This window comes from Rissa tridactyla, chromosome 1 (assembly GCF_028500815.1).
Source record: "Rissa tridactyla isolate bRisTri1 chromosome 1, bRisTri1.patW.cur.20221130, whole genome shotgun sequence".
Classification (NCBI taxonomy): Eukaryota; Metazoa; Chordata; class Aves; order Charadriiformes; family Laridae; genus Rissa; species Rissa tridactyla.
This window is the reverse complement of record NC_071466.1, coordinates 204,056,204-204,082,385: the sequence shown is the minus strand read 5'-3', so window position 1 is coordinate 204,082,385 and position 26,182 is coordinate 204,056,204. Positions and strand designations below refer to the sequence as shown.

General features: G+C 42.1%; 1 protein-coding gene across 1 annotated transcript in view; it reads left to right on the top strand.

Annotated features, from left to right (window-relative positions):
- The first annotated feature begins 9,892 nt into the window (after positions 1 to 9,892).
- CDHR3 (cadherin related family member 3) overlaps positions 9,893 to 26,182 on the top strand; it is a 41,860-nt gene continuing 25,570 nt past the window's right edge. The window contains exons 1-7 of the mRNA XM_054202497.1: positions 9,893 to 9,961; positions 11,513 to 11,576; positions 16,289 to 16,491; positions 20,592 to 20,760; positions 23,268 to 23,353; positions 25,299 to 25,393; positions 25,498 to 25,602. Of these exons, the coding sequence (XP_054058472.1) occupies positions 9,893 to 9,961; positions 11,513 to 11,576; positions 16,289 to 16,491; positions 20,592 to 20,760; positions 23,268 to 23,353; positions 25,299 to 25,393; positions 25,498 to 25,602 (791 nt within the window). The remainder of the gene's footprint in view (positions 9,962 to 11,512; positions 11,577 to 16,288; positions 16,492 to 20,591; positions 20,761 to 23,267; positions 23,354 to 25,298; positions 25,394 to 25,497; positions 25,603 to 26,182) is intronic.

Genomic DNA, 26,182 nt, shown 5'->3' with positions numbered 1-26,182 from the left:
GTGCAAAAGGTGGAATGCAAATACTTATCCTTATTTTCTCCTTAGCTAGGATGAGCATTTCATCATCTAGTCCTTTCAGATACCCCAGCAGAATGAATGGATGATGACAGTAAGCTTATCTCTTTGTCTGAAATGGTGATACCACCCATCCAAACTAACACTCAAAGGCCTTCGTTAGAGCAACACAAGTCATGTGTAGGAGTCAGTATCAAAAAATCCCATGCTCATCTCAGTGGCCAGTCCAGTCCAAACTACAACACTGCCAAACAAAAAAAAAAAATCATAGAAAAAATAAGCAAACTTCTGAGGGATTTGAAAGCTGAAGTCAAACATATTGAGCTCAGTTCAGAACTGTGAATAAAGTTGAAAAGGGATATCTCAAAACTAATGTATAAATTACAATTCCTGTATTAGTCATAGTTATTATATCCCCAATTTTGTTTGGAAAAGGAAAGAGAGCTCTCAGATTTCCTTGCCTCTCCACCCCCCCCCCCCCAAAAAAAAGACTTCCCTTTGCTTGCATGCATTTTTTTACACTGAGCAAAATGCCTGATTTACACTCAGAGGAAAAGTTTAATTAATGCTCATTTTACAAATCCTCCACAATATTTATTCAAAAGATTGTCAAATTCCAGGAAGTTCACCCATCTCTGAAAGGGAAGTTTTGTAAACAAATCTGGCAACAAATTTGTTTTAACAGCATCAACCCTGCTAATCTGTCAAGATGTAGTTTGTTTCTGACACTTGATTAAAATCTTTTTGCTTAAGAATAGAAAGTAATTTGCTACAAACAAACCATTTAGCTGGGACATGGTGGCTGCCCCTCTGATACTTCACAGAGAATTTATTTATTTTCAACAGAAAAAAACTATTAGTATAATGTTTAACACATATATATATATATTTTTAAAAGAAGCAAAGATAAATTTCTGTATTCACAAAACAGCAACAACATGAGGGCTTTCAGGGCCTGTAAAATGCTTCTATGGTGTATCTCGCAACCTGGACCAGCATTACTCCACATCCTCTGGGCACAAATGAGGGGAGTTTTTTAGAATGTGCTTCCACAGGCACTTTCTTGCCCATTTGTTCCTGGCTGTGTCATCCACTCACACGACTCTTATCCAGCATCAGCTTGTGGATCCACTTCCCTATGCAGCAACACCAGCAGTTGTGTGGCCACATAGCCTGTGGTAGCCCAGGCTGAGATGAAACAACTGGGTGGACTGTACAGCTTAGGCTGGTTTTGTCAAGAAAAACACCCATGTCCAGAAAAATGGTCTATGCAAGGAAACAGTCTCAGAAGTTTGCAAACATCAGTAAAGAAAAATGGCTAAAACCCACTGTCTGCCATTAGTGTCAATTGAAATCAAAGATAAATTTCTTTGCTGCTGTTAAACATGTATAGACATTACCTTTCTTTGCATTAAGACTGTCCTTCCAACTGGACTTCTGGGTGTGTGAACATTTTGGGGTGTCCACCTCTTGATTCCTAAAGACTTTTGGCATCTCACTGCTGCCCCTTAGCATAGAAAAGCAATTCGTGAATTTGTTTTATGCCATAACTTCATAAAGCTGTGCGTGTCCTGGGCTAAAGGCTCGGCTTGCACAAATGTCAGTAGAGCCATGACATTTTGTACAAGCAGGGAAAATGTCCATCCTTCCTGCCACTTCACTGGCTCCTTCAAACCTGAAAGGCTGATCCAGATCCCAGTGAAGTCAATGAGAGCTTTCTCTCTGTGCTGGATCCAGCTCTAGGCAAGTATGCAACCTCTTAAGTAGAGCAATTAAGATTTTGAGCTAATGTTAGTAATCCTTTCCTGCCTGCCTAGAACACTCAAACTGTCTGAGCCAGCCTTCATCTCAGGCAAAAGCCTGAGGAAATCAGGCATCTGAAAGGTCAGTCTGTGTCCCCATGGACTAAGAGGTATGGGGGAATTCCAGACTTTGTGGTGAGCTTTTTGGTATTTATTTCTGGAAGCTGTTAGCTTAGATTTTTTTAGCTAATCTTAGTTATGGAGAACTGAGATGATAAGAGTGAGGGTTTTAGAAAGTCACATTTATAGGTGCTTTAAAATGTGTTTATAAATCTACCATCCTTGCTTTTCAGGTTCGTTTTTAGATGGAATTTTAATTCAACAATATTTATGGACACTCAGGACAGTGCACATATTCTACTTCTTTTCTAATACCACATGTAAGGACTTTGCTAAGTGAACCTCCCTCTAAAGCAAAGAAAATACCCCTAAAAAATCCTGGCAGAGTTTGACATCAGTAACTTTATGCACTACTATTATTGTGAGACATTTTATTACCTAAATAATTCCTGATTTGGGGGAACTTGTGATAAATTTTTTGCAGCATATTTAAAACCAGTGTAGAAAAGGAAAAAATCCCCCGTAAGGATTTATATCTGATGCTGTGAAATAATTAATTTTTAAAATATAAGCAAATTAATTTAGCAGTCTCTTGTTTAATTGGGATTCATGCTATTTAAAAGAAAATGGAGTGGTGGGTGTCTCAAATATTCTAACCCTTCTCAGGCTGAAAAATAATATTGCATTATTGACTCTGATGCCCTCTGCGATTTAATGCTTTTCTTTACATGGCTAGTGGGTAGAAATAGTGGGAAAGTCACAACCACAAGCAATAACATGGCAATTAACTCCGAGGTACTGGTGGGACTTTTAAATAATTTTAAGTCAACATATATAAACATTATGTTGCTGGCTTGAAAATCTGGACATTGTTTGCAGCTGGAAGATTTGATTGCTTAATTGATTTTGATTTTCAAATTGCTTTTGAAAATCAACCACTGGTTTGAATCTGCTCCAGATGGGCAATGACTGAAAATTGTTATAGTCTGGCATGCCTTTGGTAGCATAGATAAGTGAGTTGACGGCCTCATTAGAAGTATCTCAAACATATGCACTGATTAAAAAAATCCTCATCTCTGGCTCAGCAGGGTCTTGGCTGAGGGGAACTGAACTGCTCTGTCACCCCTAAGGGCTCTTTCTGGTATGACAATGGAAGGAAGTTCATAGTGCTCTTGCACACAGAGGTGAATATAAAATACGTTATGGTCCAGTGTGTCTGCCTATCAGCGAATGCAATATGGCATAGGCCAGCGCTTATTTCCACTGTGCTCAGTGGGAACTCTTGTGTGAGAACATGTGTCCCCCCACCTGAATGAGAATCACACAACTAGATCATGCATTTTAGGAGTCTGACAGTGGTATTTATTTTTCCACCAACAGGTCATCAAAATTATTGCCTACCTGGTTAAAAAATGGTACAGAGAGACACGCACTAGGGGTTGGAGGGACCTGAACATCGAGCCATCCCAAATCCCCTTTACTGTCACTGTGGAAAAACAGATGTTTCAAAAGTACAGCACTTCGCATCCTAAAGGCAACGGCTAGTCACACCAATTGTGCCCTAGTAGTGCCTCTTTGTTTCCAAATGAGGTCCAGGGTGACTATATAATATTAACATATGCAGGTCTAAGTTTTAGTTCTTTCAAGGTAGGTCAGATGAATTCCATCCTCAATGTCATCCCACTATTCTGACTGCTACTTGCTAAAACATTCTGTGAGTGCTTTTGCACTTTTTTCACAACCTCTGAATGACTGTGAACGGGGTCTCTCCTGCAAAGCGTTATGACTCAGTTCCCACAACACAGTCATTTTTTCAAAGGAGAAAATGTACCGTTTTCAATAACAAGCTTGGCAAAGACACTGACCAAAATTATGTCCCTGGCACATAATGTCCCTGGTTTTAAGTACGCTGTGTAACCATTGCCTAAGTGAATTAAATGGCTCTTTTCTGTTTAGACAGCTGGATTTCTGTGTGGCACTAGATGGCAATATTCCCTCAGCTCCAGCAATGGTCAGGGGAGCCATACGCAGCAAAGGGACATATTCTGACCTTGTTTCCTTGTTATCACCCATGTAGCTCGTATTATAACAGCCAGGTTTTATGTGACTACGGTCAGTCTGGGCTGCAGAGGTTTTTTTTCTCTCTGTGCATTCACCCACCTACTTTTCCAGCTTCACAGTTCTCTGTCAAAACATTTGTTGGACGGTACACTTACTGTGTGGGGTCTTTGGTTTCATTAAGAAAACTCTTGTGGTCTCAGGCTGTTCCATTATATTGATGCTCAAATCCACAGGCAAGAAGTATCTACATCCAGAGTATTGCACTTTCCTGCTGCCTTTTGTGTACTGATGTGGTGGCAGACTCAGTCAAGTAATTACTCAGATATAATGTTGTCTCATGTCACTCTTAAGTGGCTCATTTTTTTCACTCATGTTTGCTCTCAGATAAAATAAGCATAATCTAAACTCAGCAACTGTAAAAAACTCATTCTGCGTCTTATGCTTGTGTGATATTTCTAAAGGCTTTCTCTAGTCACAGAGCTTACAGGCAGCAAAGAACAGAGACAGTGACAAGTATTGCATCTGTCTCCTTTGCCTGATTAAGATTTTGTTTGCCTTCAGGCCACTTTATTCAGGCCCAGGTCTATTGAAAATCCTCCACCTTTCAAAATCAGGCTTGTCATTGATCTTTGTGAGACCAGGATTATTGTAATTATTTTCCAATAACCTAGATGAAATGGTAGTGCTACACAAATGTAGAAAGGTTCCAAGGATGGCTTTAGACAGTGTACGTCCCAAGGAAGATATTGCGGTAGAAACTGAAATTATTGTGCAAAAGTTATTTTTTCAGTTCCCTCATTGTCACAGGACCACCAAGCCTCCTCTTCAAGCCAATGCCTGCCAGTTCCCATTCATCCCACCACACAACCTTTTTTTCCAACTTGCAAACCTACTTCCATGCTGCCACAGCTGTTCTGCCACATACTTCTTAGAGCAAAGATCCCCAAACCACAGCCACTACGTCCCTCCTCCTCTTATTGCACATCTCTATGTCCTCAGGTCAGGAGTCCAGCTTCACACATCCCATCTTTTTGTTTTTTCCACTCCTCAGCTTTCCCAGCAGAGATCCAACTTTTTCTCCACCAAGTCCCTTCACTCTCTCACATTTCACAGCCCCAGCTTCAGTCCTCTGCCTCACAAGTCTCTGTCCTCCTGTCAGCTGAGTAAATCGTGGTACTACTGTGTTGGTGATTGCTAAGCATGAGAATGGAGCAGAAACAAAAGCGATACACCAGATCCTCAGGTGGTATTAGGCTGCTGCATGCTGTCTGATCCATGGTAATGGTAGGTCTGAGACTCCATGCACATTGGGGTTACCATTTGATGGGGTCAGAAGCTCACAGGAACACCAGAAACACAGCTCCCTGAGCAGTCACCCTGCAGTTATTTTAGGTCCCACATAAAAGAGTAATGCCCTGTTTTAGACACTTCAGTCTAATAGCCAGACTGCAGCTTATACTGTGCTGTGAAACAAACAGGGAAGAGAGTGAAAAGTCCCTCCTTACTCGCTTACATGTCTTCTACATACCAGCTACTGCCACAGAGAAGGGCAGGAGCCACATTTTTCCCAGGGGAAACATACTAGGAGGCATATGCAGTACTTATCTTTTCTTCAATGCCTTTGCCATGCCAATACCTGGAGGAGAATGTCCTCTCCCAGCTATGGGCTGCCATTGGGCTACGATCTGCTGAGGAGTGAATTCAGCACCCATTGAGGCTTGAGGTAAAACCCATTGGAACCCTGGAGCAATGAAACGGGAAAGGATGAGGATCAGGGAAAAGTGGAATCAAGTATAAAGCAAGCAACTGAGGTAGAAATTTTCTACTGTTTTGTGCCACATCTGATTAAAAAAATTAAAGAAGCCCATAGGAGACTACAGAGCTGCTTCTGATCAGTCTCTCCAGGGAAACAGTCATTGAGAGGAGCTGGAAGTGAATGAAGATGACTATAATACACTGTGGCACCTCAGGGCCCTTGTGCAAGTCAGTCCCATCACAGCCTTGGCAGCCCAAGCAAAACTGGAGTGTATCCAGGGCTACATGCCCTTCTCTCATCACACGTCCCTCCTCTGCTCCCCTGGAGAGCTACAGAGCCGAGCTGAGGATCTCGAAGTTCTTGGAACCGTAAATAAAACTTCATACTGTTAGGAATTAGTGAATTATTCTTACTCCTCCTGTTCAAAGGATGCAGGAACTTAGGTGTAAAAAACTTGGAGTTTCACCTCCAAGTGAGACTCCACCACCTGAGCCCTCGCCTGGTGCCCAGCCATACTGTTTTCTTTTAATTCTGTACTCTTTTTGTTTTTCCCCAAAGCCAACGGAAAAATATTTCATTTGTGCTAAAATGCAAGGTTGCTTTTGCTAAATGTAATCAATTCCCTTTTGCTGATAAAATAGGTAAGATATAGTATGTTTCATGATGCAAAGGCCTGTTCAAGAAATCCTTGGTGGTGTTTTAAAATACTTAAATAAGTGAAGTGCATAATGCTGTGTACATAGAAACCTCAGAGTTTCTGTACCCGTATTTGCCCAGAGCATTCTTTCTTGTTGCATTTGCATCATTTGCTACTTCACATCCTTGTTTATATATTTACCAATCAGCTCAGGTGGCCAAGCAATTACAATAACAAATTTATAATACGCGGTAAACACTGTATCATGAGGCATAAGGCATTGCCACATGGGTTCAGGCCCTGATCCAATATCCAGTAAACTGTGAAAGAAGACTTCATTGTCCTTGACAAATTTTTCACTGAATCTTTACTTGCACGAGAACTTTTTTTGGAAGACAAATCACATGATTAAAATTCAAGCAACATAGTGACTGGTGTGGACAAGTGATATCATTTCTCACAGGTATTGAATGTTCTACACCACCACATGTTTTTGATCTTGAACCACAAAACACCAAGTAGTTGCTGATAATATTTTATTTGTGAATGGTGAAAGAACATTGAAGCTTAAGTTTCACTGACTTTCATGTTGTGTTAACACAGACAAATGTGATATTTTCAAGCAGCACGAGAACTTCTTAAAGAGAAAAACTTGACAGCAATATGCTTTTTACAGTCATGGTGTCTTACAGTTGTCATGATTGAGCTTGGGAGTGGAACAAGAAGTTTGGCTTTTGTGGCCTTGGAGAAGTCACTTGACCATTTTGTAGGGAGGATTCAAGTACATCTAGAGCTTTTTTGAACTTATGTCCTTGGAATCATCTGTCTGCCTCAGTCCACGTTTGTCATTACAACAGCAAGAGGGAAGACAGAGGCTAAGCAGGCAAGATGAAGGGGAGGGAATGGGAAGGATCAGAACAATCTCTGGTATCTTAATGCCTTACATACCCTGAGTCCTCCTAAAGTAAGTGCTCAAATTCTTTGGTTCAAAAGACAGACTCCTGGGATTACCTTCTTCTTTGGCAAATGCTTTCATCCCTCAGGTGTATAACTGCTGGAGCAATGGGAGATTTGTTTTCAGCACTGAAAACATTTACGTTTTCAGGCTTCTCTATGTACTCGCCCAGATTTTAGGCCGTTCTTTACTTAAACCTTGATCCTAAAAAAGCTCTTGATGTGATAGAAGCACTTCTTATTCACAGACACCTCAAGTTAATTATCAAGGAGTGACTAGTTGGTTTACGTGTCTACAAGTCAGTGCTAGAAAATAGATGTGCCAGATATCTGTCTGGGACTTTTTTGCATAATTGCATGGGTTAATAACCTTGCTAAGCTGGGATCGCTTTAGATGACATTAAAGTAGCCTGGGTAGTACTCATGACTTCTCGTTTGCTCTTGTCACTCACAAATGGTACAGAGGAAGCTTTTAGCTGAGAAATCAAATGAAATGGTGCATAAGTTTTTGGTGTAGGATGCTACGGAACTGTTTTAATATTTTAGGAAAGGTTACCAAGGCAGCGGATGGAGAAGCTGTACTGTTTAAAGAGAAAGGCAATGAAAATAAAACCTGACAGTCGAGGTAATTTAATTCAAGTAATAACAATAAATACTCTTGAACTGAGGTTGGATCAGGTGCGTGAAAATTCTCCTTAGGCTGCTCAATTTTTAGTGAGTAATTACCACAATAAGATCAAAACGTCTCCTTTCCTGTGAGTTGGCTAAGCAGATGAGAGCCACTACTCTGGCTGAAATAGCCATTAATGGGAAAATTATGTCTTGAACCTCCAATGCGTTTGAAAAGTGAGAGAACATTTCTTTCCTGTTGACAGACTGGGAGTCAATTGAGAATTAAACACATGGAAAAAAGATTAATGTCTTAAACCTGCACCTTTTGTTATGAAAGTAGACTACTTCTCCAAAGCTGTTCTCTGTTAAAATCTCTCACTTTCCTGAGGACAGGCAATTGGTAGCTTGCACATCAAGTTCTGCTCTGTCCCACCACATATCCCTCACTTCCCATGTTCTTTCTGTCTGCATCCCAACCTAAGACTGGTGTAGTCTCTCACACTCTGATCTGTTGATCTTTCCCCTGGAACCAAGATTCTTTAATTTCCTGAAAGATGTAGCATCTTCCTCACATTCTCCACCTTACCTGGTAATCCAGAAGACATTTTTTCAGAAGTACATTTTTTTATGCACTGCTCTAAAATGCCCAGGTTTCAAATAATCTTGAAAATCGAGGAATGATTAAAACCCTGGTTTGTTCTTTGACCTTTTAGTTTGCTCCAGTTAATGTTTCTTCCCTCTACTTTGCCTGCAAACTCCCTGGTTGCATTCTTGCTTGTGCTGCCTTGACCTCTTTTCATCTAGCTGCTTTAAATTCCCAGGAATCTCATTCCTGACCTTCCTGCAGCAGCAGAGCTACTGCAGCCAGCCGCATCAGGGAACTTCTGCCTTGCTCACATTTCCCTAACTCATCTGTTCCTAACGAGCTCTGTATTTGATGATATGCATATACTTATTTGTACTTGATTTTCAGCCTGTTCAGGGCTCTCTTAACTCTGGCTGCTTTTTTGCCTTATCACAACTTCGGGATCAATCAGAGAACCACAGAAATCCACTTTGTAGAGGAATATAAGAAAAGAGGGATGCAAGAGAGGTACTGAAAGATGCCAGCAGTGACTGAAGGAAGAAGAAGGACCCAGAGCCCTTTCTGCTCACACTTGCTCCACCCATGTGAGCTGCCCTTTTTTCTGCACTCACTTGGCTCTCCCCCTGCCTTCCTGGTCACCTCTACAGACTCTTCTCACAACATGCTTGAACCATGAGGCTTATCAGGGACTACCTGAAAGCCCTGGAGACATATTTAGAGAGAAAACAGAAATTAACTACTCCATGGGTATTCACATAGCACCTGAAACAATTACCTATTGCACTTCCAGGTGAAACTGGGGAAAGGGTGGCATTTCAAGTGCATCTGTCTGTATTCCAGATGCCTTTGTCATCCATGTCTCCCATAACCCTCTATGGTGTCTCTATCACAAGATGTGTAGAGGAAAGTCTGATTTATGTGTATGTACGCTGAACTCTTGCCAAAAGTAGATTTGTGTAGGTTCTCAGATGAAGAGAGGACAAAATAAAGAAGCTGAAAAATGTATTTATAGGGAAAAAAAAGCCCACACCAAAACCCAGCCCCAAAACCCCCAGCCTAAGAAGCAAGGGAAAGGAAATAAAGGACAAAAATTATGACTTCTGAGTTCTGGAGAAGGCTTGGCTATTCAGAGCATAGGATGGAAACAGTCCTATCACTCAAGCTACATATTAAACAAATTTAAACATGTATCTGAAAGACTGGATACTTTAAAACTTAGCCAGAAGTTTCTATAGTTCTTTCAAGATTAAAAGAAACACCAGTATAATGGAATAGTTTATATATTGCAACTAAAAGGCGGGAAAAAAGCTAGCAGCATTTTTACAGTGACAATCTAATAATTAGTAAAAGATCACAAGCATATTGTACAAGCCTGGTTCATGTCTGCACACAGACCTCATCTTTGTAAGATGTCCAGTCAGATCAAAAGCTTCTTTGTGGGCCCAGGAAATGCATCTGAAGGGGTGGGCAATGACCTGGTAGGTAAAGGGATAGGCTAGACTTTTTGCCAATATAAATACATTTACGTTAATATCTTATCAGCATAACTAGGTCATTTGAGGGTGAGCTTTTCCATATATTTTTTTACTAACATGGTCTAGGCACACATTTCCTGGGGCAATGGAAGATTACCTTCCTCAGTACTACAGGCTGATGTAGCGTGTGCTTCCAGATGATATGGTGTGGTCATGTTCACTTTAAACCCAGGCTGCATCTGGACTTGGGAAGGCCCTAGAAACACTTTAAAATAGATGCAGATCAACCATCAAATGAATGTATCTTATGATTCCTCAAACCAGTATCAGATATGTAGGTATGGCTCAGTTCCAATCAGTATGTTTTACTGATGCATCTTTTCCAGTTTAATACATCAGCAGAATCCTCCACGGCACATTTAAGGTGCTCATGCACCAAGCAACGGCAATGCCCACCCCAGCGTTAAACTAGCTGTTCATGTTCAGCATGTGCAGTTAACGTGCTCATACTACACAAAACGCAGGAGCACAGGACAGAGCTTTCTGAACTACTGTCAGCTTTCACTGGGACAGCCACAGAGTGTCCTGCAGAACCATCTAGAGATGCTAGCTTAGCTCACAAATCAGTGTGGTTTCCCCAGAGCTGTGTTAAACCTGAATCTAAATTCTACCTCTTTGCAGAGCTGCTAAGTTTGTGTGGAGGTGTTTGAGAATCAACTAGACGAATCCCTGAGCAACCTAATCTAATTAAGCCTGCTTTGAGGAGGGTGTTTGACTAGATGACCTCCAGAAGTCCCTTCCAAACTAAATGACCTCCAGAAGTCCCTTCCAACCTAAATTATTCCGAGTTGATGCTGATGCACCTATATTGCACCCAGTTCCAGTATTAGTGTCACACATCAGTGCTCCAGAAAAACATGCTGGGGCTGCCCTTAGATTACAAAAAAAAAAAAAAAAAAAGTTGCATGGGTGTATTGTCAGCTATCTGGCTAAATGCATCATCTAAAGGAGCCAGTGCACTTTGTGTAGTGGTCCATGCTGTTCCTGACACAACTACAGCAAAACTAACTTCCTCATGTACGTATGCTGCAGTTTCACCTCCAGCTATGCAGTGTGTGTGGTCTAAGTAATTCTCTGATACCCAGAGAAATGAGAAAACTTCAGGTTATTGACTTAAGTAAGAAAGCATGAGTATCGATCCTGGTGTGTGAAGCGATCACCTCATTTGCCAGAGCCATAAAAGCAGGATTTCCAGATTTAGAACATACTAGATTCTTTTCATAATGCTTCAATAAATAAGATGATTGCAGTGAAAGGACTATTAATGATTGTTTTCTCAAGTGTGGCCCAGGCCTGTGGATGGAGTGTCAGCAAGCAGCAGTTCTCTGACAAGCAAACAAACTGACGGTGTTTAGAAACTCCCTTAGAGACACGGTCCTTTGTTTTGTTTCTCACTCTACAACATGACAAAGAGGAAGAATTTAGGTGGAGCTGATGTAAACTAGGGAAAACATACAGCGATCTTCCTTCACTTTATATCCTGGGAACACGAAGGACAGGGTCGTAAAGACGATGAAGAGCATGTTCCTTCTTCTCAGTTTGCTGGGAGTAGTGACTGGTAAGAACATGATTTCATTACGTTGCTAAACTTAGAACACTGTTGGCTGTTATACTTTCTCTCGGGAGCTTTATAACACATATTTAGGGATCAGACACGGATGGAAAAAATCAAGTAACAATTATTTTCCTACTGAAATAGACTGAGCTCTGTGGTTACAGCACTATAATGAAGAAGAGAATATGACTTCTTGCTAAGAAACTTTGCTGGATGAGGCAGTTCAGCGTGCAATAGCCACTGCTTGGTATGACAGTGTTGGAGTGGGAAAGGAGGTCAGTTCACCAAGAAACGATATTTCGTATTAACACTCTAGTATTCTCCCTTCTGCCTAGTGGATGAAGGGAAGGCAGTGGATGTAGTTTTTCTGGATTTTAGTAAGGCTTTTGATACTGCCGCTCACAACATCCTTCAGGACAAGCTGTCCAGCTGTGGAATGAGCAGGTACGCAGTGCGCTGGATGAAGAACCTGCGGAAGGACAGAGCTCACAGGGTTGTGAATGGGGCTACATCTGGCTGGTGACCCATAACCAGTGGTGTTCCTCAGGGTTCAATTCTAGGGCCAGTTCTGTTCAACATATATTAATCAACAATCTGGATGCAGCAGTTGAATGCACCATTAGCAAGTTTGCTGATGATACCAAACTGGGAGGTGCTATTGACTCTCTTGAGGGACAAGATGCCTTGCAGAGGGATCTAGATAGATTGAAGCATTGGGCTGTGATTAATGGGATGAAATGTAACAATTCCAAATGCTGGATTCTGCACCTAGGATGGAGTAAGGTCAGGCACAAGTATAAATTGGGAGAGGAGTGGCTGGAGTGCAGCCCTGAAGAAAGGGATCTGGGGGTGCTGGTCAACAGCAGGCTCAACAGGAGTCAGCAGTGTGTCCTGGTAGACATAAGGACAAACTGCATCCTGGGGTGCATCAAACACAGCATAACCAGCCAGTCAAAAGGGGTGATGATCCCACTGTATTCAGCATTGGTGCGGCCTCACCTCGAGTACTGTGTGCAGTTCTGGGCCACACAATTTGAGAAGAATGTGAAGGTCCTTGAGGAGAGCAACAAAGCTGGTGAAAGGACTGGAAGGAATGTCCTATGAGGAGTGGCTAGTTTGGAGAAAAGGAGGATGAAGGGCGACCTCATTGCTTTCTACAGCTTCCTGAGGAGTGAAAGTGGAGAGGAAGGTGCTGAGCTCTTCTCCCTGGTGTCCAGTGATAGGACATGTGGGAATTGTTCAAGCTGCACCAGGGGAGGTTTAGAGTGGACATTAGGAAGCACTTCTTTACTGAGAGGGTGTTCAGACACTGGAACAGGCTTCCTAGAGAGGTGGTGGATGTCCCAAACCTGTCAGTGTTTAGCAGGTGTTTGGACAATGCCCTTAATAACATGCTGTAACTTTTGGTCAGTACTGAATTGGTTGGGCAGTTGGACTAGATGATCATTGTAGGTCCCTTCCAACTGAAATATTCCCTTCCCTTCCCTTCCCTTCCCTTCCCTTCCCTTCCCTTCCCTTCCCTTCCCTTCCCTTCCCTTCCCTTCCCTTCCCTTTGTAACATTTCTAGTTGTTGAAATAAAACAAGCAACCAACCAGGACCAAACAGAAAAACACTTGTGGAGACTATTCGTAGGGCGATATCAGTATCTTTGCCCAGTGTAAAAACATGGGAGAATTGCCAATACAAATGTGTGCACGTTAGCAACTTAAAGCAGATCTTTAAACTGCAGTCTGCGGGGCTACATGGAGCACTTACTTGTGCTTGTAGCAAGCTAGCTGCTCAGGTAGGGTCTCTTTGCTCTCAAGGAACAGAAAGAGTTCTGCCAGCCCTCAGGAACCTGTCAGTATTTGGTGGTTTTCCATGATGTCCCCAAAAGAGGGGACATTAGGACACTGCATGTGGATCTCAGTGCTCCTTGAAGAATAGTGTTCTTCTAACCTGCATGGTTATGGAGAGAGAAAAACTGGAAGGTGTGACTCAAGCACACTGTAAGGATTAACAAATCACAAACAGATAAGACTTAAATGTGCATATACTTCTCAAAGCCAGACTCATGATTGCTTTGTCTTGGACTCAGCATTTGTCAGTGTTTGGCGTGGGTAATTCTGATAAATAATGTATTAAATTGCTTCAGGCATGTTTTGTTCTCCAAAGTAAGGAGGTAAGCAAGGACTTGTGAATATGGAGAGATGGCTTTTGTAAAATAAATTAGAAGAAGAAGCCGTTTAGATGCAGTTCTGAAAAATTCAGTTAAAAATAAAGAGCAAGAAGCAAGAATTTGTGATTTAGGAAGACAAATCTTGAATAAACAGCCAATGAAATCTTTTGAGATAATATAAAAATAGCAGCTCTTTTCTTTCGACATTTGTAAATGATATAAATTATTTCATTGATTTTATGAATGGTTTCCATTAATGAACTGTGGCTTGCTGAGAGAACTGGTTTCATCAGGTACTGTTCACAGGAGATTACATTCAAAGTTCATCTCCACTTATGGAAATGTATCCTGGGAAGCCCCTCTCAGCTCAGTCTCATTTGCATGGGCAATTTTTGTTGGTGTTTTCCAGAGTCTTGAAGAATATTGATAAAACCTCAGTGCTTCACTGGGTCCTGCTTCCACTGACATAAATCAGCAATGGCCCAGCCGAACTCAGTCTTAGCTGAGTGTCAGTGTGACCTGTTTAGATTAACTTACAGGTGGTTCCCACCTAACAGTCTCCCACATCCCACACTGTACCTCACCCACCTGCAGAGCATCTCCAAGGCCTTTTTTTTTTCATAAATGCCAGGGTAATCCCAGCCAGATCAGTGACCCATGGACCTGCTGTATCTGTAATGTGGGATCATGGGAACCTCCATGCAATTGTGGAGAGGCTCCAGGGAAGTGTCTCAGCTCTGCCTCTTAGCAGTGAGGCCCTGTGCTCAGAAGAGGTCTTCCCGGAGGTGAACTCTCTCACCACAGCCTAGTATGGCTTGTTCCATGAACAACATCCCCTGTGCGCCCTGCTTCTCCTCCCCTCAATGCAGTGAGTCTTGCAGGCTGCAAGAGGAAGAACTGGAGGTGTCTGATGGAGTCATGCTGCTCTAAGAGGTGCTCCAGGAAACCTCGCAAGATCAAGTGCCTCTTGGGGCGGGATGTGGGAAGAAGGGGTCCATGGGACTCCATGCTTTGTCTTGTGAACTCATCTGCTACTCTTAGTTTTCCTTCTCATGTAGCAAAGGCACTGGGATCCTAAGTCTTCTCTGATCCTATGAGGAACAGTTACTTGAGAGGCCAGTAATAGGAGTAATGTCTATCACACACAGGCCATAGTGGTCTATCCCTGAAATGCTGCAAAATTTTGCAAGGGCTGCAGGGAAACAAGATTTTGGCTAGTTGGGCAAAAGTCACCAAGGCTTCTTCTAATGTCATTGGAAAGCATTGGAGCTGAACTCTCCCCCTCCAGATGGCATTGGAGGAATGGCAATTAGAGTGCCTCTTTGGTAGCTGATGTGTGCCACCCTTTCCCAGCCACATTGGAAAGGGCAAAGGGAGATGCTTCTCTCCCACAGTGCAGAGGTGTTGCCAAGCAGCAGATTTCCCCTTGGCATTACATTCCCAAGCTCCAGGCTGAGCCAGAGCATCCAAGCAGAAATGTGCTGCAGCCCTAATGGCCTCAGACTATTTCCCATAGCAGCTTTTTACTTTGCAGCTGCCCAGCAAAAATAAAGACTGCATGGAGTTAAAGACTGCGTGTGTATGAACAGCCTGGCCAGGCCCTTGAGCGAGCAGTGCCTGCCTCTGTCTTGGCACACAGTATGTAGGAAGTTTTACTAAACACAGCCAAGCTTTCTTGGCAAGTGTTTTGGACAAGCCAGCAAAGCCCCCCCAAGCAACATTCAGTCCTGACATAGTCTCATGTTGAGGTACATTGCCAGTTTAGGGATGTCGTGATTTATGTTTTCTAACACTCTTCATGAGATAAAGCACTACAGGCCTTTGTTAAAGTAACAAAATCCACAAGTGAAACAGCAGAGCAAGCACAGATTTTGTGTTGCGGAGTCCAGAGGCCTGACTGAGTAACAAGGAGCTCACATGAGACTTAGATACCACACACACCACGCTGCTTCAGGGTGCTTTTGGGGGCCCTACACCTCCTCCAAGGAATAGAGGTTACTCTTCCACGCTCAAAGGCCAAGACACAACAGCACCACACCCCAAAGTTGTTACTAACTCCCACCACTGACGAGCCAGACGTACACATAGCTATGCTAGAAAGAGAAAGAAGCGGGAAAATGGAAGAAAAGGGCGCTGCAGATGGCATAATTCACAAAAAAATTTCCTTCTTTAACATCCAGGTCTGTGTGATTCAAGGTGCTTTTTGATGTGATTAGTGCACGGAGGCAGCAATTAGCACAGGGATGAAATGAAATAATAGAAATATGTTTGGTTTCTTTGCTTCTATATAAAGGCATATATGAAGTCAAGTGATGCAGTAACAATAGTACTTTAAGATCAGCCACTCCAGACGACAACAGTATAGTACTGAATTAGAGAAAAGATTGATTCTTTTGCCATTAGTACTGGATTTACTACTGTGCAATGCCACTGTTCGTAAGCAAGAAGAGAATCAGGCCATTTTGTGCTCATTAATGGCAGCTCTTGGCACAAGCTGTGTGCTCCTGCTAGCCTAAGATTCCCAGAAGTAATTTTACATTCATTTTCATCTTGCAGGAAGAAGAACCCAGTTGCTTAAGGGCTTACCTGCAACAAGCACTGTTGAAGAGAATGCAGCAGCTGGTGTTTCAGTTTATACCTTTAACGTAACGGTTTCTCCAATGTCTTCTGAAGGTGTTGCAATACTTCCTACCATAGTAAATTCAAATCCACTTACAGAGGCTTTTGGTATTGAACGAAAAGGAGATGTCGAATTCAGTGTGAGTTTTACATTTAGCTTGAGCAATGTTCAGTCATGTAGGCTGATGTTTCCTGGATTACTGAGCGCTGACAGTGCACAGTGACTCATCTTTTAATCAGAAAAGAGTTGCAAATGTGGTAGTATTTGGACACGCTGTAATAGATATGACAAATGAATAGCAGTATTGATTATAATTTGTAATTGCATCTTGGCAAAAACCTCCTATCACAATAATTCCATTTATTCTGTGATAGAAAAAATGTGATTTTTGAAAAATAAGAGGTGAAGAAGGACATATAGGACCTGCTTCTGTTTTGAGGATTTGTCTGTAGTTTCTCATCTTAATTTATATGAAGTCACTGTGAATTTAAAGTGGCTTAGTTAAACCACATGCAGCTACTGTTTGGCTATTCTCACCTAGAACTAAAATGAATTTGACTCACTTCCAAAATGACGTAAGCTGAGTCAGATCAAAGTCATATTTAATTGTGAACGAAGGCTGTGACACACGAGGAAGTTATCTTGAGGTAAGAAGTTATCACACTTCCACACATCTATGATCTATTTCTATCTATTACGTGTTCTTGTCCCATGGCAAATGCAAAGCAATTTCTATTACTTCACACTAATCTTCATTGCTGGATAAATTAGCAAGTATTAGCTCACATTTGTCACTGGCAATGAGTGTTCAGATGCATGATAACTTGTCATCCCATTGTAACTCACTTATATGTCTGAGCCTGAACAGTGACACTGAAGAGTGTCTTTAGAAAATATGGATAGGCACTGAGTAGAGACTTAACAAGTTAATTTGCATATGTTTTTCTGGGTGTTTCCAAGGAAGTTCAGATTTTCACAGAACTGAGACAAGGGCTTTTCTCTCATCCTCTTTGCTACTTTTTCTGGGAGAAAATTTGGGGAATGTAAGAGTGATGCCAGGTGGTTGTGGCTTATTGACCTGACCTGCCTGGGGGAGCTGCTTGTGTTCCCATGCTCCCTCCCACCTCCTCTCAGAGCACAGAGCTCAGCTGTGCCAGCTCTGCTGGTTCTTTAGCTGCTCCCCAGCCAGATCAGTGAAATGGTCTAAAAAAAAATTTCAAAAAAGCCCTCTTTCACCTGAGAAGCATAGGATGTGGCTGCACAAACTGGCTCATCTGAGGGGATGTAACAGGCAGATGGAAACGGATACGTCCCTTAAGCTGGCTTTTCTGACAGAGAATTCATAATGTGGGACTCCCTTCCTAGGCTGTATTTTGTCATTTTGAATTAAAGCTATCCTTTCTGCTGCAAAACATAGCCCTTTTTTATACCTGCTTGTTCCTGTCCCATGTCATCTCTATACTGTGCACCACAACCATTTTACGTTGCTGCTTGTTGAGTGGGACTGAGAAATTAATCTGGAGGAAAAAGTGTTTTCCTTGGTTTTTTTCATGGCGGGGATGATGAAGAACTTCTTGTTCTAGCACAAGTGCAGAGTGACACAAAGGTAAAAACGAATGGCCAAGAAAAGTACAGGCTGGAGACTGCTTCTTCCAAAGTGTCAGTTTATCCATTTCCCAACACAGCTCCATTACCAGGATGGTCTGTGAGGGCTTAGTGTGTCTTGCCCGAACTGTAGCTGTTTTCAGGGTTTCCTAACTCACTCGAGGGACTAGAACAAAGAGGCTGGGTCAGGGAGTATCAGTCATGACAAAATCATAAAGCAAGCTACATATGAATTCTGGAAACTAGCAGCTGAGTGAACATACCCCACTCATAAGGCAAAGATGAGTGTCCTCATGAGTGTCCTTAGTTAACTTATTTGATGAGCATTGCTACTTTTAATTATTTATGCTATGTTGTAGCAGATTGGTACAATATTTTGCAAAAGTGATGTGATCCAAGATGAGATACCTCAGCTCTACTTACTGCCATTAAATCTTTGATAAGATATGGAAAGAGGCAGTATTTCATGTATGAATTATGGAGTTTTCAGATTAGCTAAGTACCTGTTAGCACAGGCTTTTCTGTATTTCTGAAGCACATTTACTCCTGTTGCAGCAAGCCTAGGCAATATCACGTTTCTTGCTATGTTTTGGGATTTCTGAGCAAGTCACAGTTACTGACATGTGAGCCCTGCCCATACCTCCTCACTTTACTCATGTTTGAAGAGTCCCATGATGTGCTGAATTCATGACAATGTACTGCTGCCCAAAGCTGCCTTGAGGCTGTTAGTGATGCTCCCTCTGCCTCCTGGGGGTGGAGCAGGGAGCGGTGAGATTCTCAGGTGGAATGAGGGGTAGACAGTTACGGTGTGACTCTAGATTCCCTTTCACGAAGTCTGCAGCTGCTGCAAGTGTGTGCAGTGCTGCTTTTATCAGTAAGGATTGATTCTGCCTGGAGCAGAGGTGAACTGTGGCTCACAGCCTACACCAGTGGCAAGCTGTCCTCAAAAGCAACATAGAAAGAGACCATGTAGATTCACATCTTCACTGGCAAGGTCTCTATAAAAAAGGGTGGAAGATATGTATTTAGGCAGTCTGCCTGTAGTTACAACACCAATGAAAATATTTGGCTGTGAACTGGAGGGGTGATCCCCAGAGCACATCATTTCTGCTTAGAATTGGACAGTTTCTCATTCTGAATTCATTGCATCCATTTACTGTATTTAGATTTCCAGCAAACATTCATTTTGGAGAGCAACGTTCCCATTGGTGTTACAAGCTTTTGTAGGATGTTTTTTCTGAGCTAGCATCACTTTTATGGGAAACTTCTATTTGCACAATATAGGTGGGGAAGGCACCATCCAGGACACAGTTGCTTTCTCCTGCAGTATTGTAACAAATAAATCCACAAGGTTCCAGAGAGCAGCTTTTTCACACACCAGAAGGCATAAAACATTTGTGCCCCTGATCGCTCTCCTCCAACTGTCTTTGTTAATTGGCTCTGTTTTGGCCTCTGTCTTCTAATTGTGCTGACATCACTTCTACATTTGTCCTCTGGCCATGGCATCTCACCTAAAATTAAGGATGTGTTCTCCTGCACCCTCTCCAGGCTCCTCCACTCTTCAGTAGTATGACTGCACTGACATGGTCCTTGTCACACACACCTGTGAGCCCCAATTCTTCTCCTTCACATGTTCCATAGCACCCCTGCTACTGGTATTCAAACTTCAGAGTTTTTTAGCTACAAAGTTAATTTAAGTGACCTTTCCTTTCTTGTCCAAGAAAGGAAAGTTCTTGTTTCTTTATTAGTTTCAGCAGTGAATATCGTAGCATACAACTTTCAGCATCCTGCTGTTGCTCTGGACTCATCCTAAATCCCAAATGAATGTATTTTATGTTTTTTCATGGAAAGTCAGTCTTGTGCTTGTACGTCTTCCATGTTAAGAGGTGGTGTGCAGAGCTGGAAGTCTTTAAAAAAAATACCAGAGCAAACGTTTGCGTTACCAATCTTACAAAACTTAAGGCCTATGTTATTTTTTAATTAGTTTGACATTTTCACCAAACAGCTCTGGTCCCTCTCTCATACAGTGTGCTTGTGCAGTTTCCACCTCTCTTTGTTTTGCTGCAAGTCTTCTCCCAGACACAGCTTATACAATGAAGGGGCTGGTACCTGCTAGGCTATACAGTCTCCTGCCCCTCACTCCTTATTGCAAGTAAAAGGTCTTTGCCTTCGTGACCCTGACTCACAGAAACAGCAAAGCTGCCCTTGTGTCCTGCAGGGCTTCCTCCCAGTTTTCAGTCTCATCACACCTCGACTGCTCCTGGACGTGGGTCAGGAAAGGTGAGGACCTGGCACAAGCAAGTACCTGCAAGATGTAGTCCTGGCCTTGAAGGCAAAGCATTGCTTGTGGGGCACGATAGCTCCTTCCAGGCTTTCTCCTCCTCAAACTGTCCCTTACACAAGAGCTCCTCGAGTTGCTCCATGAAGCTACAATGTTTTGTTCTTTCTACTCTGTTTTTCTCACTTTTCTGCCTCTGACAAGTAATGTGCCAGCAAGTAGATGATCTAAAATATTCACTGCTTACTGATGGAAAATGTCCCTTCACTTGTATTCACTCATATAGACTTATATGTATTCACTCATATAACTTATATCTCTTGCATGATGTGCTAATAACATTTTTATCTTTTCAGGTTGTTACCACTGGAAACCCTGTCCTAGATTATGAAACTATGCCAAAGAGCTTTGATTTACAGATTTTTGTTGAAGATACAATGGGGAGAACTGATGTTAACATACTGACTGTCCGAATAACAGATAAAAATGAACATCCTGTATTTCGAGGAAATATGGCAATTCAAAGTAAGATAATGGTGGTATTTGAAAAGGACAATACTTGAAAAGATTACATCAGATGAAAAAAACCCCTATAGCTGCATACAGTGCCTGTAGCTGAAGTGGTCTAAGCATTTTCCTTTAGGGAAATAAGGGAGGAACAGAAAACTGCCTTTATCAGAGCTTTATTTTACACAAATATTTAGTAAGCATCATCTCTAGAAATGCTCTTCTAGTTTTCTTGAAGTTTTGACCAAAAATGATTTAACCATTTTGAAGCACCTGAAGAATTAAAAGAAAATGAAGAAGTTTTTATACCAATAAATATATGTGTTCTTTTTTTTGATGAGATGGATACCTACCTAGAGGTATGTATTAGAAACTTGAAGTTTGGTGGGGATATAACCATTGAGTATGGGTACATGTTTCAGTAATTTGTTGAAACCTGGACTGATTTGGAGAAGCAAGATAAATTTAAATAAGTGTATATTGTGCATGTGAAAGCATTTCTGAGGGATAATGATAAAATCATTGCTCTGCCAATGTTTTACACCTGTATGTTGCCTTTGCACCTGCACATGAGAAATTAAGTGGAAAATCAGTTTGAAGAGTAAGATCTCAGAGATTGTGATCTCTGGTGATGCAAATAGAAATAGGCAGAGTTCTGTGTCCTGCGTGGGACAGATGCTGTTAACCAGGTTTACTTTCAGACACGGGCAAAGGTACAACAGGGAGGAGTATGCAACAGCCTCAGGAATAAGTCTGGAGTGTCTGGACCCCGCTGTCATCAGTGCAGGCTTTGCATGCCATGCAGTACCTAATACGAGTGACAACGGTCTCAATAAAAAGGACAGGAAAGAATTGCCTTACTCTCCGAGCAATCTTATCTTGTTTATTTACTAATAAGAGGAACCTGGAAAAACTGTACCATGAGGTGACAGAATATAGTGATGTATTTATTATGTGTTCACACACAGACAGAACAGTTCAGGTAGTGAGCAAAAAATATGCTCTTATTATTTCATGAGGTACTGAGAGCCCGTTTGAAGTCTTGATATTCTAACAGCACTGTACAGAAGAGCATTCAATGATTCAATATTAATTTTTTTTTTTCTGTCTGAAAATATCAAACTGTGAAGCTGTTTGTGGTAGGTACGCAGAGCTGGCTGCTGACCCCCCCAGATGTGGACTCGCAGCAGGGCTACGCAGGCTGTGACTCGCAGCCCGTGGAACGGTCAGCTGTGCGGCCTGGCTGCAGCCCTGACCTCTGCCTGCCGCAGAGGCCAGGGCTTGTCTGCCAGGACGGGTCCAGCCCAGGCCCGCTCAAATTCATCCCGCTTCACTGATGCCTCCGAAGCATGTTGACTTTCCTGCTTCCATACAATGCTTAGTTTGTAAAGCAAATTAGCTTCCCCTAGGGAAGAGGCTGTGTCATCTTCTGAGTATATAGCTGGTGTCTTGCATATCATGGGTGCTACTGGAATCTAATAATAATTAAATGTGACACTTCAGGGGATCGGCACAGCATGAAACACACTCTACGTGGGAGCTTGTTACAAATAACTGCATCAGCTTAACTCTCAGCTAGAGCTGCCATAAATTGGTGAGCACAGATGTCTGATCTGTCTAACTGTGTGGCTTTAGTTAACAGTACCAGCTACAATTAGACACTAATTGCGCATTCGCTGGTTATGAAAAAGCATCTCCCTCTCATTAAACTTTATATTCATATTGTTGTCCTCTGGGAACAACTCATTATGCTGCTCTGGGATTCCCACTGCTCTGATGAGAAACAGCAGTCAGCAGGGGTCACAGTGGAAATTAATAGTGCAGAAACAGCAGGTCCAGCAGACACAAAAGGGCATAAAGCAAATAATGTGATCTAAAGATCTGTTGTTCTGTTAATCACCATATCCAAGGAGAGCTCAGTCTCTTGCCAGTGGTCCAGTACGGGATGGGCCCAGCTGTGAGAATTCCCGACATGGAAACCAGTACACCTTGCACTGAATTAGCCCCCTTAATAATGCAAAAATTTAAGTCAGCGCAGACCATCCACTATTTATTTACCTCGCAGGCGTAAAGCAAAAGCAGAAATTAAGAGGAAAGGCTCGGAGCTCTCCTGGCAGGGAGCAGGGGGTGGAGAGGGAGGGGATGGTGATGAGGACCTAGCACAGGGATATGTTCTCCCCATCTGCATAGTAAAGAAAGACACAGGTGTAGCCCAAATGCATCATTTTATTCCATACCCTATGAGCAGCTCAAGATAAGCCGCATGTAGAGATCAGTCTTTCTCCTGAAGGCACAATTCATATTGCAACTCACAGTGATGTTTGCCTGTTTACAGATATGCGATTGGTTTCTTTTTATTTTTTGAGTATTTGCATTCTTCCTGTGATGATTTTGGAATTACACTTCTGAAGAGATAAGACACAGCAGGCAGTAATAGGTCCGGACAGCTTCAGTGTATCAGTATGTTTGCTGTCGTGTCCTTTATTCTTACCCAATTAACACTGAGTACTCTTATATCCTTGCAGCTGTAACGATCTATGTCTTGGAAGGAACACGCATGGAACGCATTTACCAAGTTGATGCAGCTGATCCTGAAAACGCTGAACTCAAAGTAAGTTATATTAAAGAAAATAACCCAGAGATGATATAATCCACTGTATCTGAAATGCTAATTGCCAGCATCTTTCAACAGCTTCCTTCCTTATCAGGAACACAGGAAAAGGTTTAGTCAGGAAAAAAGAAGTGTTTTCAATAATAAACTGAGAAAACTCAGTCTCAGTGTTTGGACACAAATTGTGTTTTGAGTTCTCAGCCCTCCAAAATTAAAGCATATTGAAGGCAGGGTTTGATACAGTTAATCAGAGATACAGTAGAAATTGTGCCCCTTTTTTTTCTTAAAAATGTCTTGCGAAATGTTTCGTGTAGATGACAGTAACTAAAACTAAATTGAATTTTTAACCTTCTGTATTGCAATGCAAATTCTTTTAAATGAGACAAAAAGAAAATCGCTTACAAGGCAACTGAATTTCAGCTTTTTGACAATCCCAGGGCAAACTGTGACCCTCAGTTAGGAAAATTTTCAGCTGATCTGAAAGTACTCTTGGTATCAACAAAAATTTCTGGAAAGCGATAGGTTTGTTTGCAAACAGGGGAAAAGTAACTGCACTTACCTAAGAATTGTCTTATAGCTTTGCTTCATTGGCTTTGGCTTTATAAAAGACAGCAAGTTCAAGAACTGAACCTGAGGATGCTACTTCAATGTGTAGCATTTTTCAAGAGGGCAATTATCTTGATGTCCGTCCTCAGGCTTTGCCCAGTCAAACCACCAAACCTGAGCTGGTGAGGACGGAAGCAGAGGCCTGAGGGTTTAGCTCTGCTTTGTTCCTGAAAGCAACGGCAGTGAGTTCCACATGCCTTCCAACCCCTGACGAAGCATAATAAGAAGCTGCAAATACAGAGATGCTGGGCAACAGGTAAAATAATAATCCAGAGAGGGATTTTAGAAAGATCAACTGGCAAAAGATTGTTAAAAGAATTGTGATCACCTTGCTGGTTTTTTTAAAGCAATTTCAATTAAATCTAGCACTGCAGGAGGCAAGTTGTTTCACTCAGCTCTCTGTACCTCCTGCCTTTTTTTCCCCAAAAGTAACACTAGAGCAGTTGCATCCCTTTGACAGATATTCTAAGTGGATTTGGCAGATTACTCGTATGGTGCATGACCCTCTGATGTTGCATACTTCAGACTTCATAGGTATTATTAGCATTGGAAATGTCCTTGAGGGCTTACTGGTGATGGCCTGGCAGAGGCATGTGGATGATAGCAGGGAGGACATGTCGGGTGTGTGATACCTACCCAACAGCCATGGGAATCATGGTGCTGCCTTTCTCCCTACTGTGTAGGGTGCCAGGGTGCTCAGCTTCCTCCCGCACCCGTGCACTGCTGTGGTACCCATTTGTGTCGTGCAATGCACAAAGCGGCTGCTGCTACATCCCACCACTGAGCAGCCACATTAACATCGGGCAGTTGTGAACACCTTTCAGCCTCACGCCCTCATGCACGCCGTGAAAGTCCACTGTCCCCTCCTTGCCCTCTCCCATCATCTGGACCCTCGAACTTCATTGCCTCCTCCGCAGCTCTTATGCCCCCCAAATCCAGCCTCACCCCTTCTTCTCTCTCCCCTCCTTTGTGCATGTACTCTGCTGCCACCACGAAGCTGATTTTTGCCTGCTGCGCTGTGGCTCTCCTTGCTGGCCTCTACATTAAATTCTCATTGCAGACCTGGAGTTCACAGAGATAGAGAATAATGTGGACTTTAATGTAGTTCAGCGTCTGTGACTCTCCACTGGCTGGCAAGCAAGGCACGTACGACCAAGTTTGAGCTGCTCCAGCTCAGATGATCAGGGCTTGTGCTGGCATCTGTATGTCAGCATGTTTCATTATGCCTCAAAGTTTGAGGCAAACGCTGTACTATAACTTGGCCTGTTCTACAAGGCAAGGAATGAATGGAGAGATATTTAAAGATAGAAAAACTAATTCCTTGCTCTCTTCATTTCAGTATACGCTGCTCCCTGAATCAGTGCCATTCCTAGTCTTGGAAAGTGGGGCCATTTTTTCCACAAAAGTATTTGATTATGAGAAAGATCCACATTGGTGAGAATGTATTTTATTCATGTGGTCTATTAGCTTATGGTAGGCAGAGAAATGTTTTCCTACATAACCAAGAACGATTCTTGTTTTGTTTTCTTATTTAACAGTTACTTTTTAAATATAACAGTGACAGATCCAGATGGACTCAACTCAACAAAAACAGTGAATATAAATATAATTAACATCAATGATGAAAGACCTTACTTTACCACGTGAGTGAAAAACTTCCATTGTACTCAAAATTTAGATGTTTTCCCAGCTTTATTTCTTGGGCACCAAGGGAGGGTGTAACATAAGGGCGAGTAAATGTAACAACAAAATACTACCAAAAACAGTATTTTCATTTTGTTATGATTCCTGTTCTTTTACTGGAAAGCTTTGCCCTGATTTCCCTCTTTTATTCTTATTTATATTCATAATAGTTTCAAGTTTTCCAGGCTATGCCTTTATGCTAAGAGCAGCCAAACAAGCTTGTTGTATTTGTTAGCATTTAGAGAGGTTAAACCTCTGCAAAGACCTTTGGACAAGTTCAGGCAGGGAGATGAATTTTACCCTGTGTGAACACAATCATATAGACTTTACCCTTCATGCAGATGTTCATTTCACCATAATGATGTTTATTCATGCAGAAATGTCTAGACATAAGAAGGTCTCACTTTTGATCTGTCTTCCTCTTCTTCCCAGACGCTTACACTTGTAAATGATCCCGGTGATATTTGAAACATTTCCATCTCTTACTGTGTCATAAGCAGGAAATTGTGTCATAACACACAAGTCAGAAATAGCTTTTGA